The 12,860-nt window shown below is 58.9% G+C and overlaps 2 protein-coding genes across 4 annotated transcripts in view; both read right to left on the bottom strand.

Moving 5' to 3' along the window:
* The window catches only part of LPAR2 (lysophosphatidic acid receptor 2), a 13,425-nt gene extending 12,350 nt beyond the window's left edge, over window positions 1–1,075 (bottom strand). Inside the window, exon 1 of the mRNA XM_032412261.1 lies at window positions 1,044–1,075. The gene's annotated coding sequence lies outside the window, so the exon portion shown is untranslated. The remainder of the gene's footprint in view (window positions 1–1,043) is intronic.
* A 632-nt stretch (window positions 1,076–1,707) lies between these two features.
* On the bottom strand, window positions 1,708–12,164 carry GMIP (GEM interacting protein). 3 transcript variants are annotated; one of them, XM_032412545.1, is made up of 21 exons: window positions 11,048–12,164; window positions 10,025–10,109; window positions 9,480–9,555; window positions 9,310–9,367; window positions 8,866–8,991; window positions 8,719–8,783; window positions 8,508–8,615; window positions 8,029–8,109; window positions 7,750–7,920; window positions 7,525–7,662; window positions 7,002–7,198; window positions 6,601–6,701; window positions 6,438–6,527; window positions 6,001–6,078; window positions 5,778–5,932; window positions 5,371–5,559; window positions 5,136–5,273; window positions 4,838–5,034; window positions 4,104–4,494; window positions 2,665–2,728; window positions 1,708–2,533 (listed from the first exon to the last, which is right to left on the bottom strand). In XM_032412545.1, the coding sequence occupies exons 1-21, from the start codon at window positions 11,064–11,066 to the stop codon at window positions 2,154–2,156; spliced, it is 2,907 nt and encodes a 968-aa protein (XP_032268436.1). In that variant the 5' UTR covers window positions 11,067–12,164; the 3' UTR covers window positions 1,708–2,153. The 3 variants fall into 3 exon arrangements, with proteins under 3 accessions (XP_032268436.1, XP_032268437.1, XP_032268438.1); XM_032412546.1 differs by lacking the exon at window positions 11,048–12,164 and having other exon boundaries at window positions 10,027–10,103; XM_032412547.1 differs by lacking the exons at window positions 9,480–9,555; window positions 11,048–12,164 and having other exon boundaries at window positions 10,025–10,110.
* Window positions 12,165–12,860: the final 696 nt, after the last annotated feature.

Genomic DNA, 12,860 nt, shown 5'->3' on the forward strand with positions numbered 1-12,860 from the left:
GTAAGTCTATTTTAACATATAAACATTCCTTTGGAAATTTCCTTTATCTCTAAACCCAAGATACATGTTAGGAATCATCCCCCAAGCATATGGCCCACCGACATACATCGGAAGGGTCTCATGACTAAGGTTTTATTAGACGGTAATAAATGACCTTTCCTCAACAAGAGCTAACCCCCTCAAGGTCCTGGAAACCTTGCTTCCAGAATTCCTTAGAGACTTAGGGATCCCTAACCCCCTCCCAACTTGAAAGTATATAATGGGCCACTCCTCAAGACCCCAGTGGCAGCTCTTTCTGCCCACGGGTCCTGTCCCCGTGCTTTAATAAAACCACCTTTTTGCACCAAAGATGTCTCAAGAATTCTTTCTTGGCGGTCCTTCTTTCCTACATCAGTGACCAGGTCGACCAGAGTGGACAGCTATGCAGCCCCAGAAGTTGGGCGGCGGGTTTTGGGCCCGAGTGCTCCCAAAGCGGGCGGGGCATCGGGCCATTACGAGTGGGACGGAGGACCCTGGCGGCCTCCCAGACAAAGGGGGCGGTCAGGAAGGCGGTGGCGGGCGGGCGCCCCTGGGCTGGAGGAGGAGCTGGGACCGAGGGGAGGAGGGGGCGGTGCCCGGGCCCCACAGGCACGTGCCGCGCCCTCCCTGGGACCCGCGCCCACCCACCACCGTCAGTACCCGGCTCACCTGGGCCGCCCGTCACGCCGCAGACGGGGCGGCCTCCCGGAGGGTCGGGGTAGGCCCCAGACCCATAGCCTGGTGGCCACCGCAGAGCGGAGGAGCGTCCGGTGCGTTGAGCGCGGGCAGCCGAGAGAGCACGGGAGGCGGGGTCCCGCCCCTGTCCCTGCCTGGGCGCGGCGCCCCGCCCCCGCCACCTGGGGGAGCCCCGCCCCGTCTCCACCACCTGGGGGAACCCCGCCTCTGCAGCCGCGGTAAGGACAGGGTCTCCCGGAACCGCAGCCCCCCCATTTCCTCTCGGCCTCACGGCCTCTGGGTCGCCCCTCCACTTCCGGCGCGGGACCCCCGCCCCCGTCCTCGCCCACCTCACACGCACGCAGTTTAGAGCCTTCCGGGGGCTGAGTCACTCACTGCACCAGAATTCCCGCCGTGACCTCGCGCAGCCTGGGCACAGCTCCGGGTGGTCTCAGGGTCCGCGCCCCCACCCGGCCCCACCCGCCCGCTCCCTGGCGTCCAATCCGTCGCCGAGTTCCAAGCCACGCCCTGATCCGACTGGTCTCCCACCGCCGGGACCCCCGCCCCGCCTCCGCTTCTCCAGCACCGAGATACCGCGCGCAGCGGCCTCCGGTACCCCTCGGACCTCTCCGGCCCCAGCTGACCCTGGGGCCACACTTAAGTTTCTCGAAATCCCGCCCCCGCGCCCTCCGCCCCCGGCAGCGCTGCCCCCTGTCCGGCCCCGGCTTGTGGCGGCCCTGGGCTCCCACGGCCCAGAGCACACAGCCCCATTGTCCCGGTTATCTGCACTTTGTTATATTTGTTTGATTATGCAGGACCGGATCGGGGACGTGGAGCTCCGGGAGGGCCGGGCCGGTGTGACTCAGCCTGGTGCCCAGGCCCAGCCAGTACTGCTTGTAGGTGCTCAAGGATGTGTCGGGATGAAAGGGGGCCTTGGTTCCTCTGGTGGGTAAAACGGGGCCAAAGGATGCTGCCCTCACCTAGCTCTCCCATCACCCTTGCCTGGCAAAGAAAGACACTCAAGGCTATAAAGGACACGGTTTATTCCCAGGCCATCAGACCCCAGGTACCACCAGAATGTTGAGTCTGGGCTGCCCACACCCTCCAAGAGCTGGTTACCTGAGGTCAGCAAAGGAAGCAGGCGGAGGTGGGGGAGTGGCCACCAACCAAAGTAGCAAAAGGCACCCCTGTTCCAGGGGTCAGGGACTAGGGTGGACACCAAGGATCCCATGACTTGTACTGACCCTGAGTACTGACCCTGATTCACCTCTGAACCTGAGTGGCCCTGATGGGCAGTGACCTATGTCTAGTGGGTGGGGGGGGGGGGGATCCTGGTATATTGCTCCAAAAAGGGTTTTAGTCCCCCAGGCCATGTAGTCTTTCCTTACAGGAAGTCTCCAGAACCCCCAACACTGAACACCTTCTTAGTCCTTTCCCCCTCAGTCGGAATGCTGGGATGGTCAGAGATGGTCCTCGGCTTCCTCGGGTTGGGGGTCTGGGCAGCAGGTGGCCTTGGGCACAGCTTCATGGTGTAGCTTGGAGAGTAGCCGGGCTGTCTCCTGGGTGATCTCAAAATGTTTGGGCAGCGGGGTGCGGCGCAGAGGGCTGCCCTCAGGCGAGGAGGAGGCAGCAGCGGGGCCAGGTCCCCGCCTCCGCAAACTCCCTCGGGTCACTGATGTGGCAGGGGTCTCCTCGCTCAATTTGGAAGCTACCTGGGCCAAGCTGGACAGCTGGTGGGTGACAGGCCGCACGCCGCCCCGGGGATATTTCACTGGCTGACGGCTGAAGTGGCCACGGGATTGTGTCCCCAGGAGTGAGTCCTCTGGACCTTGGCTGGACACTGTGGGTTGGCATGGTCAATGCTGAGCACCCCTAAGTCCTCTGGATTATCTCGGGGGAGTCATCTCTCAGCCAAGCCACCCCAGGCAAGGACACCCCTATAACTCCTGGGCTGCTCCCCAACATGCTTACCTTCCCCTCCCTCCTCTTTGGTGTCCTCAGCCACTTCTCTCTGGTCACTCTGTGGAGTTGCAATCTGTAGGAACAAACCCAAGACCAAAACCCCAACAATAAAATCCCAGTTCTTTGAGACTCTTGGAGAGCTGAGGGTTTGTTCCTGGACAGGTAAAAGGTCTGTCGCAGTTTTGGTATCTGGGTAGACGATGCCCTTTAACAGTATCCTGCTTGTCCCCTTGTATGGAGCAATATTATTAATCGCAAACTGTGGGCTCCATGAAGGAAGGAACGCCCTTGCTCAGCAGAGAGCCAGCCCAGGGAGTGACTTAGCCATGTCCGCATTAAGACCAGGTGAACTACCTGTCTCCATCCTGCTCTGCGAACTTGCACCTGCTTTTCAATTTATCTGTACATCCTTCAGTTGATCCTTTAGCTAAATGGTAATAGCAGCTGGAGTTCTTTCTACATGTCCTGAGCACTTTCTGAGCCATTCCATGGCTCAGAGACCCAGCGCTCACTGACAGCCCCTTTACCATCTCTGGGCCGCTATGGAGGGGAGGTGCATGCTCTTAGGAATGGTGTGTGTAGCAGGATCTGAGGGACAGGGAAGCCACCAGGAGGAGTCTCATCTGTAAATGGTTTTCACTAACAGTATCTACCTCTCAGGGCTCTGTTGAAGATGACAGGAAGCCTATAAAGCGCCCATGCATAGTAGATGCACGATGCATGGCATTCCACAGACCCCTCTTTGGCCTCACTTTCTACCACCTTCTCCTCACTAATTCATTACAGCTCAGGGCTGCACTCTAAACACACCAGGCATGCTCTCACCTCAGGGCCTTTTCACTGGCTGTTCCCTCTGGAACACCCTTCCCCAGATCTCCATCTGGCTCATTCCTCACCCACATCTTTCCAGTCATAGCTCAAATCCACCTTCTCCATGAGACCTGCCACAGCATATTTATTGCTATAGACTGCCCTCCACGTCTCCTTGGTGCCCCCAATGTCTCTTACCTTACACTACCCTTTCTTCTCCATAGTACTTGTCATCTTGTAATGTCCTATAAACTGACATTATACCATATTTCTTATTTGTCATTGGTTTCTTTCCCACTAAAATGCAGTCACCAAAAGGATGGGGTCTCTGAATAATTTACTCACTGATGTATTTGTAATGCCTACTACAACAATGCTTGGTACATAGTAAGTGTTCAATAAATATTCTATTGAAGGAATAAATGATCACCTACGTTAGTAACTCTGCAGAGCTGTACCCTGTCATTCCTCGTTACCTCCATTATTATTACCCACCACTCCATTCCTCACTTTTAGGGAGAGAGAGAATGAAAGAGAAAAATTTAAAGGCAAAGGAAGGAAGGAAGGAAGACAGGAGAGTGAGAGGGTTAAATGGAGAGAAGGCCCTCCCCATGTCTGTGGGCCCAGTGGGTTCCTACCTCAGGAGGCGGGGCCTCAGGATGCTTCTCCAAGGTACCGTGGGGCTCAGGGTCTGGGTCAGAGTCCGAGGCTAGGACTGGGGGCAGGGGATCTGGAGCAAGGTAGGAGGGTGGTGGCTGGGGGTTGTTGTTTATGAGGGGCCCAGGGGCTGGACTGGGGTCTTGAGGCGGGGGCTCAGTGGCCACGGGGAGGTCGTCCATCCCAAAGATTTGCTCGTAGTATACAATGAGGAACTCGATGAGCTGGGCCTGGTGCCCAGAGTCTAGTAGGCAGGTGACAGGGCCAGCACCAGCTACCCCTGGACCGTCCGGTGGCCGCAGCAGCGTTGGCCCAAACACAATGCCCAGGTTGTTGGCAGACATCTTGTTTTCCTCAAACTGTGCAGCCACCCTGGGGATGGTATGAGGAAAAAGATCAGAGCATGGAATGCATGGTCACTGGCCACCAGGTAGGAGCTATAGGCCAGGCTCATGGCAACCTGCCCAAGTCATGGGTAAGTGGTCCCAGGCCTTGTTGGAGACCGGCAGCTACATGCCTGGCAATGGAGATCAGGGGTCAGCTCCCAAAGTCTAGAATCATGTATTAAAATTCAGAGCTCAGAAAACACATGCAAAGATCAGAAGTCAGTGTCAGGGGTCAGTCCCAGAGGTCAGTAGTCATACGTCCACGGACGGGGCCACAGATCCGTGCCTCAGGTCAGAAGTCACATTTCAAGGTCAGGGACAGTGCACACCTGAACAGATGGGCCACCAGGTGCCGCAGGGTGCTGTAGTTAGAGTCAGGCAGCTGCACCAAGAGGGTCTTCAGCGAGCGGATAACCTCAGGGCTGGGGCTGGGGGTCCCAGGGTCGTGCCCAGGGTCTGCATGCAGGGTCTTAGCCAGAGAGATGAAGGCGTCGTAGAGGTGGAAGGGGACCACGGGGTCAGTGAGCTGGGGGTGGAATGGCGGGAGGGACATGGGTGTGGGTGGGCTGCAGAGGGTCCTCAGCCTGAGCCCGCCCGACCCCTACCCCTGAGCCACTGAGTACCCACCTCCTGGAGGAATCTCTTGAGAACACTCGAGACATCATGAGGCGAGTTTCCTGACATGTCCACCAATGCTCGACCATTCTCCAAAGCCTGGCACAGCCGCTCCACACGGACCCGGGACCCGCTGACCCGATAAATGCCCTGCGGGGCAGGGGCAGGGAATAGACATCTGGCTCACGAACCCGGCCATCAGGAGGGCCGGGTCACTACTGGGGGTGGTCAAGAGTCAAGGCAGCACCTGCACACCCAGGGCACGCTGTTCTATCTCGGCCGTGCACTTGGTTATCACAAAGGGCACCTCCTCCGGGAAGTCCCTGGGCAGCTGCAGGAAGTCGACCCCAAAGAGGGGCGTCCGGGCTGGGAGCCGCCTGTGTCCACAGAGGATCAGTAGAGTCTCCAGGCAGCGCTTGTGACAGGTCAGAAAGCACTGAGGGGGAGGTCATAGGGTCAGGGAGGTCATCAGGGGTCAGCGGGGGAAGAGAGGTTAGAGGGATCCTCAGGGGACAGGGGACTCATAGGACATCATTAGATCAGGGCATGTCCCAAGGGCAGAAAGGTCATAGGGATTTCAGGTTGGGGAGGTGCCTGGGGTCAGGGAGGTCACTGGGGTCAGAGAGGTCATTGGTTGATGGGCCCAGGCCACACCTCCTCGCACTCGGTCCCGCTGACCATGAAAGTTTCACACTCGCGGCACTTGGCTGGGCCCCGAAGCCGCCGCAGCCGGTGGGTCTGGGCCGCGCTGGACAGCGTCCACTTCCTGAAGGGGCTTCCTAGACCGTTCTCCAGCCCATCTACCAGGTCTGTGGGGACACAGGGTCAGGGGTGCCTGGTCCACCCCCCGCCCCACCCCACCTGCTTCCAGCCTCACCAGGGTCTCGCTCCTCAAAGTCATCTGAGGACTCGGTGCCTGTGGATGAGACCTTCACCAACCGCCTTGTGCCAGAGCCTAGAGACAGAGGGTCACAGAGGTTGGGGGTCACAGGGGTCACGGGGAAGCTCCAGGGCTAAGGAGATATTCCTGGTTTTTAGGCTTTCCAGAACCACCCACAGATGCCCTTGGGAAAAGGGTTAGAGGTCAGGAGGTAAGTCAGGTCAGAGATTGGGGGTTGGAGAATGGGGTCAGCAATCTGGGGAGTGGTTCAGAAATTGGCTCAAGAGAATGGATCAGAGGACGAGGAAAATAGGTCAGGGGTGCAGGTAGATCAAAGGTCAAATGATAGGTTAGAGATGGAGGGTCAGAGCCTGGCCAGTGTCTAGAGGAGAGTTATAGGTAGGGAACGGGTTAGGGCCAGGTCCTGGCCCCACCTGGGCTGGAAGTGGGAGAGTCCAGGGACCGAGACTCGCTGCCACCGCCCACACTGTCCATGTCGCTGCCTGGAGTCGGGCCTGGAGTTCCTAGGAGGGAACAGGTCAATTAGGACTGACCCAAGCCCCGGCACCACTCCCACTGCCCCCTCACTCCGCTCACCCTGCCAGCCTGCCTCGGCCCAAGGGCCTGCCTCCGCTGCACTTTCATCCAGCCGAGGGGGTGGGGGGCAGGAAAGCTTCTTTCTTGTGTCCAGGGGAGAGCTGAAAGGAGTGGTTTGAGGGCTCTGAGGACCAGGAAACTGCTCCGGGATGACATCACCTATGCATTGCATCTAGGAGGACCCAACTCCAAGCACACCAGTGAGCACCCAGTAGTGCAGTAACCCTAAAGTTTGGACTCTCCCAGAACTGGAATACCCACCCCCACAAGAGCCTTACGGACTAAATCCAAGAACTGAGGCTTTGAGTTTTCTGACCCCCAAGTACTCAGCGTGGTGGTGCCAACAGCCTGCAACTGTCTCTGGGGCTCATTTCTGACCCCGCTGCTGGGGGGAGGCCCACCTGTGCGCAGTGGGCACGAACTCCTGGAAGGAGAAGGCAGGCGGAGGCGGTGGTGGGGCCTCGGGCTGCAGCACCCTCACGAACTCCTGGTAGCGCTGGCCGGGCTCGAAGGGCTCACAGCACTCCGCCAGGGCGGCGAAGGCGCGGGGGCCACGCTCGGCCTGCGCCCCTCGAAGCCCAAACAGTCCCAGGGTCACCTGCGGCGGGGGTGGGGAGCGCAAACTGCAGTGAGAGAGGGGCAGGGCCTGACCTTTAGAGACACCAGTGCGGCCAGGGCTTGGGGGCGGGGCGAGCAATGAGAAGCAGCTGGGGGGCGTGGTCAGAGCCTGGCTTGGAGGGGTGGGGGGAGGGGGAGACAGGACCCCATGGGGGTTGCGCCGAGGCTGAGGTGTGGTCAGGGACTGAGGGTGGAAACTGGCTGTCTAGGGAGAAGAAGTCCTAAGCTCTGGGGACGGGTTAGGGGCACAGGGCCCTCAGCTGGGGCCAAAGGAGAATATGGGGCGGCAGTGGAAAAGGGTCTCACCCGCCTCAGCACTTCGTCCCCCTGCAGCACCAGCTTGCGCACATGCGACACGATCCGCTGCTTGGCGGCCTCCAGGTCTTGCTGCCGCGCGTTGGCGTCGCGGACGCAGGTCTGGTACAGCGCCATGGCCTCCTGCACCTGGGGAAACCAGGGACCGGGCACATGTGGGACAGTGTGGGGCGGGGTGCGCCGAAGCGCTGGGGGGGCTCCGGGCCGGGTCCCCACCTTGGTCTGGGCCTCCTCTCGAGATCGCCGCCGCCGCTCCTGCTGTTTGCTGGGCCCCGGCGAGGCCTGGGGTGCCGGGTCCTCGGGAGACGCCTGGGAGCGAACCCACAGGTCCTCACTGCGCTGTACATACTGGAGCTGGGCCCTCCGCAGAGCCTGCACTGCGTCATTCTGGGGCCGTGGGGGGTGGGGGCAGGGACAGAAGGGGACAGATCAGAGCCTCTTCCTCTCCTCCGCCAGCCCAGCGGGTGCGCACCTACCCACCCTGCCGGGACTCACCATCCGCTTCTGCTCTTTCAACCACTGCTCCTTAAACTCCTTCCGCCACTTCTCAATCTCATTTCGTTTGGCTGCCAGGGGCTGGCAAGGAGGACAGATGGGGGTGTTGCCTCAGGGCCACCCGGTCTTTCCGCTCCCCGCTACCATGTGCCTTTCATCCTCTGGACCCTCTCCCGGGTGTGCACTCTCACCCACCCACCGGCTCTCCACCTCATCCTTTCTAAAGCCTGGACCCAGAGATGCCAAAGCTCTCTTCCTGGGAACACTCAGCGCTTTGCCCCCGCTCAAGTCCTGCAAACAAACAGAAGCAGTTTTGCACTTGCACAGGAAGCCTGGTTTGAATCTCTGCTGGGTAACTCTGGGCAAGTTCCTCAGCATCCCTTTGCCTCAGCTTCCTCATCAGCAAAATGGCACTGATGGTAAGTGCCTTCTCCTGGGGAGGTGTGAATGGAATAGTGCATGCAGCAGGGCCCCCTCACCTGGTAGTAATCTCTTTTCTGCTGGGCCACTGTTTCCATGGCCAGGGCTCCCAGGCTGAGGTCGTGTTCCAGAAACAGGGTGTAGATGTATTGCAGTGGCATGTGGCCCTGGGGGGGGGGGGGGGGGGGGGGGGGGGAGGGTTGGTGTTGGAGGATGCTGAGGATCTAGGGGGTCAGGGCTGAGGTTCTGGAGGGGTCTGGTCATAGCTACCTGCTGGTGGATTGACACCTTGCCAGCCTCGGCGATCTTCATGATGCTTTTGGCAAATTCTAGCTCTGGGGGGAGACAGCAGGGGTCTGAGTTGGGCAGGGTGTGCGCACTGCCTGGGGCCTGGGGCCGGGCAGAAGGGGCCCTCACCAAGGCTGGCTCTCTTCTCCGTCCAGGCCAGCAGCTCCTTGGCATAGCGGCTCCAGGTCTTGGCATAATCCAGAGCTGCATCCACGCCCCCCGTGGTCCGAATGAGCCGCAAGTCCAGTTCTTCCCCTGGGGCAGGGGGGTGGACCTCTGACTTCCGAACTCTGACCTTCTGTGGCAGCTTTCCCTGAGCCCCAAGACCGACCAGACCAGTGACCCCTATTCTACACTCTATGGCTCCCCCAAATACCCCTTTATGATCTTGTCCAGGTTGCAATTTTATACTGATTCTCCACCCAGACTGAGGGCTCCCTGAGGGCAGGGGCTCAGCTCTTTCGTGTGTACTGCCGTGTCCCTGGTGTGCGGAACAGGCAGGGGGTGATGACTAGCTGAAGAAGGACTCCTTTCTGCCCCCACTCCCCCCAACCCCTCCTCAAAGCCCCCTACCTGTAAGGGGCGCAGGACCCTCCAGGGAGGGGCCACTCCAAAGTCTGGTTTCCCTGGTCTGAGGGGGAGGGAGACAGCATTCAGGAGCAAGCAGAGCAGGGGCTTCAACCCCCTAGAGCCCCTCCCCCTGGAGATGCCCTCCTCCCGCCCTCCTTGGTCCCGCCCTTCACCTCAGTGGCTGTGGGGGTCTTGTCAGGCTCTGGGTCTCCTGAGAGCACAGGGTCTCCAGGCAGCATCTCAAGGGTCCTGGGAGGTAATGGTGTCAGGATGCCACCCTCCACCCAGTCTGTCTTGCTTAGGGGTGTTGGGGGCCCCCAGGGCAGTGTGAGTGATGGTCCTGGATATCACCTCTGTGACATCTCTTGTATCTGGGAGGTCTGAGTGGTTTGGGGGGCGGGGGGGAGAACCAGGTGAAGTTCGTTTTTTTTAATGGAACTTGAGAGAGTTTGAAAGGTCCCAGGTGAATCTGGGGTTCACAGAGTGGGATTATAAGGATCTCAAATGTTTAAGGAGTCACAAGGATCTATGGGGGTACTAGGACCATTTTAGGGATTTCCAGTGGTTTTGGGGGGCTGAATTTTGGGATTTTTCAGGTGTTTTGGAAGGACCCATCTTAGATTCTCAGGTTATTAGGTAAGTGGACCCAGATGTTATAGGTTCCTAATGAGGCACCTAAATGGTTAGGGATTTGGGGGTGGCCCAGGCTCAGACTCACACGTTCCCCAGTGAGATCTCGAGGTTGTCCAGGCTCCGGAAGATGTCACTGTACCTCTTCCTGCTCTCTGGAGCCAGGGGTAGCCCTGGGGGAGGGGAGTGTCATACATGGGCCAATCAAAGCCTCCCTCCACCCACGGAGGCACCGACACCTAGGCCCTTAGCCAGTTGTTTGGAGGTTGGGGAGAGAGAGACAGAGAGTGTTCTGGACCTGTACAGAGTGCAGGAGGGGGGCGGGTGTCAGAGTCAGGACTGAGGCAGTGTGGCCTGGGGGTGAAGCCACTCAGGGCAGGCAGATGGACTCAGGCACAACCCAACACAGAGACAGCTGCTTAGAGGAACAGAGACACCCACACACACATGGGCCCAGAAGCAAAGCAACAAAACAGATGCCCCAGATGCAGCCACACTGTCCCTGGGGAGAGAGCCAGCTTGACAATGGAACCACATGGACCTCAGGCCAGACAGATGGAAATACACGTGGGAGAGACCGGCACAGAGCCTGTGGCACAAACACATAGGGGCAGACTGAAACCAGAGGAACATAAAGACCGAATGACACTCGACATACACAGCAGAGACACAAAGACAGCCGGAAATACAAGTCAGACCTTGCCACATTTCTGCCACAGCCCCCCTTCTAGGGAGCCCAGATCAGCAATGCCCCCTCCCCTGACTATGGAGGAGCCGAGTGGGGAGTCTGCCGTGTTGCCCTCCCCATCAGCGGTCATGACACCCTGCCCCCATCACAAATGTCAGAAGCAGAAGCGGCCACTTCCCCTTCCTGGGCCCCCTCCCCCAGGCATCCGGGGTGAAGACTCCAAAGGGGGAGGGGGCGAGGGAATGATGTTCTGGGCCCCTCTCGGCTTGGGGGTCCTCACAGTGGAGGATGCCCGCGTCCCTCCCATTCGAGACTCCTTTCCCCGCTCTCTGAACGGAAAGGGACAGGCGAGACCACTCAATTTAGGAAGTGGGGTACGGTTGGGGGAGGTCCCTCTCGGATCCCATATCCCGGACCGCCTACCCGGCTCTGCTGCGTCCATGGCCCGGTCCGAGGAGCTCTCGGCGGGGACCGGGACTGGGATGGGATCTCGCGCTGGCGGGGCCTTGCCCCGATTTCCTGCCGCGGCCGCCGCCGCCCGGGTTCCGCGTAGCCCCGCCCAGCGCAGGCTACGCCCCGCGACCAAACACGCCCCTGCTCAGCAGAGGCCCCGCCCCCGGCCACACCTCGGCCGATTGGCCACGCCCCGAGGCTCTACGCGCCCTGACCGAGACTCGGGAGATGCTGTGGGGCCAGGGATTCTAGTGCGACCATCCCAGACCTGGACACCCCATGGCTCCATGCCAGCCAGGGTTCTCCTCGCCAGATCTTTGCGCGGCTCCAAAGCCCCAGCACACTCACTCTCCGGGGCGCCTGTCCCTGAATCTTCTACACTCCGCGACGCAGCGACTTCCCTGCCCAGGGGCCTCTTGGACCCCTGAACCCATACAGGCTCCACTGGATCCATGGTGCCCCCTGGTGGAGAGGCCTGATGGCAGGCCTTATTCCAGTGGGATCTTAAGTTCCCCCAATGCTCTAGGGCTGGAGACCCCTGGTCTGGGGCAGCCCCAGTGACCTTGGAAGCTGGATCAGACTCTTGAAGCCCTCATTACAGTACAGCCAGAAGTGCCCCTAGCACCTCTCTCAAGCAGGGGATCACAGATCTCTGCCCTGAGCACCCCAAGTATCATTCCCAGGAAACAAATCCCAAGTCCAGAGTTCTTGCCTCCCGGTTGCCTCAAATTGTCTCAGGGATTCCAAGTGATCACAACAGCCCCTCTGCCCGGTGGGTTCTGGCACCCTACACTTCCATACACCTTAGTCCGTGCTCAGGGCCCATGTGACACTCACAGGCATTCACAGATGGTCCCTGCCCTTTCCCTGCTTTGGAACCCAGGGCTTTCCTTGGGCTGTGGTCCACACTCCTCCTGATGGGGAAGCTGGACACGGACAGACTGCTGAGGATGACCAAGGCGTGAAGATGGGAAAGGGTGGTGAGCCCCTCACGGATCAGCAGGGAGGCAGAGGTTGTCTTGTAGGCTGGGCCTGGATACCAGGCCTGAGATTTTCACATGCAGCTTGTCAAAGTTATAAAAATGCACCCATACCCCTAGTGGAATTTCTAGTTTGAAAGACAGATTTACAGGGCGCCTGGTTAATCAGTCAGTTAAGCATCTGCCTTCAGCTCAAGTCATGATCCCAGGGTCCTGGGATCAAGCCCCACATCAGGTTCCCTGTAGGGAGCCTGTTTCTCCCTCTCCCATCCATACCCCTACCCATGCTCTCTCTAAATAAATAAAAACAAGTTTATAACTTTGCTTTCTAAAGTTCTTAGCTGTTGAGAAGGCAGGAAAATCTCCCATGGCCATGACTCTGCTCTCATGCAGCCTACTCCACAAACTCCTCAGTTGAAAGGAGTACGCGACCTCTGAAAGGAAGGACTGTGTCAGCACAAGGGCGGAGCCAGGCTGCAAAGCTGGGCTGACAGGAGATGATGAATGGCACAGGGTCCCCTCAAGTGTGACCCCAGTTAACATCTGCAACGATCTGGATTGAACTTCCTCACATCTCACACACCGCGAGAGGAAGGAGTGCTGTTATTTCACATATTACTGAACAGAAGAAAATGCCATTGATCCTAAAACCTTCCACCAGTGCCTAAGAGACCAGAACATCAATCTGAGAGACCACAGAAATAGGGAGGTGCTTGTCAAATTACGAAATATGCACAAGTCTCTGGGGCTGGAGCTCAGCCCATCTAAGAGCTGAATATCTGGGTCCCAGGGGCTGTCGTTAA

The sequence above is a fragment of the Phoca vitulina genome, unplaced genomic scaffold (genome assembly GCF_004348235.1).
Source record: "Phoca vitulina isolate PV1807 unplaced genomic scaffold, GSC_HSeal_1.0 scaffold13, whole genome shotgun sequence".
Lineage (NCBI taxonomy): Eukaryota > Metazoa > Chordata > Mammalia > Carnivora > Phocidae > Phoca > Phoca vitulina.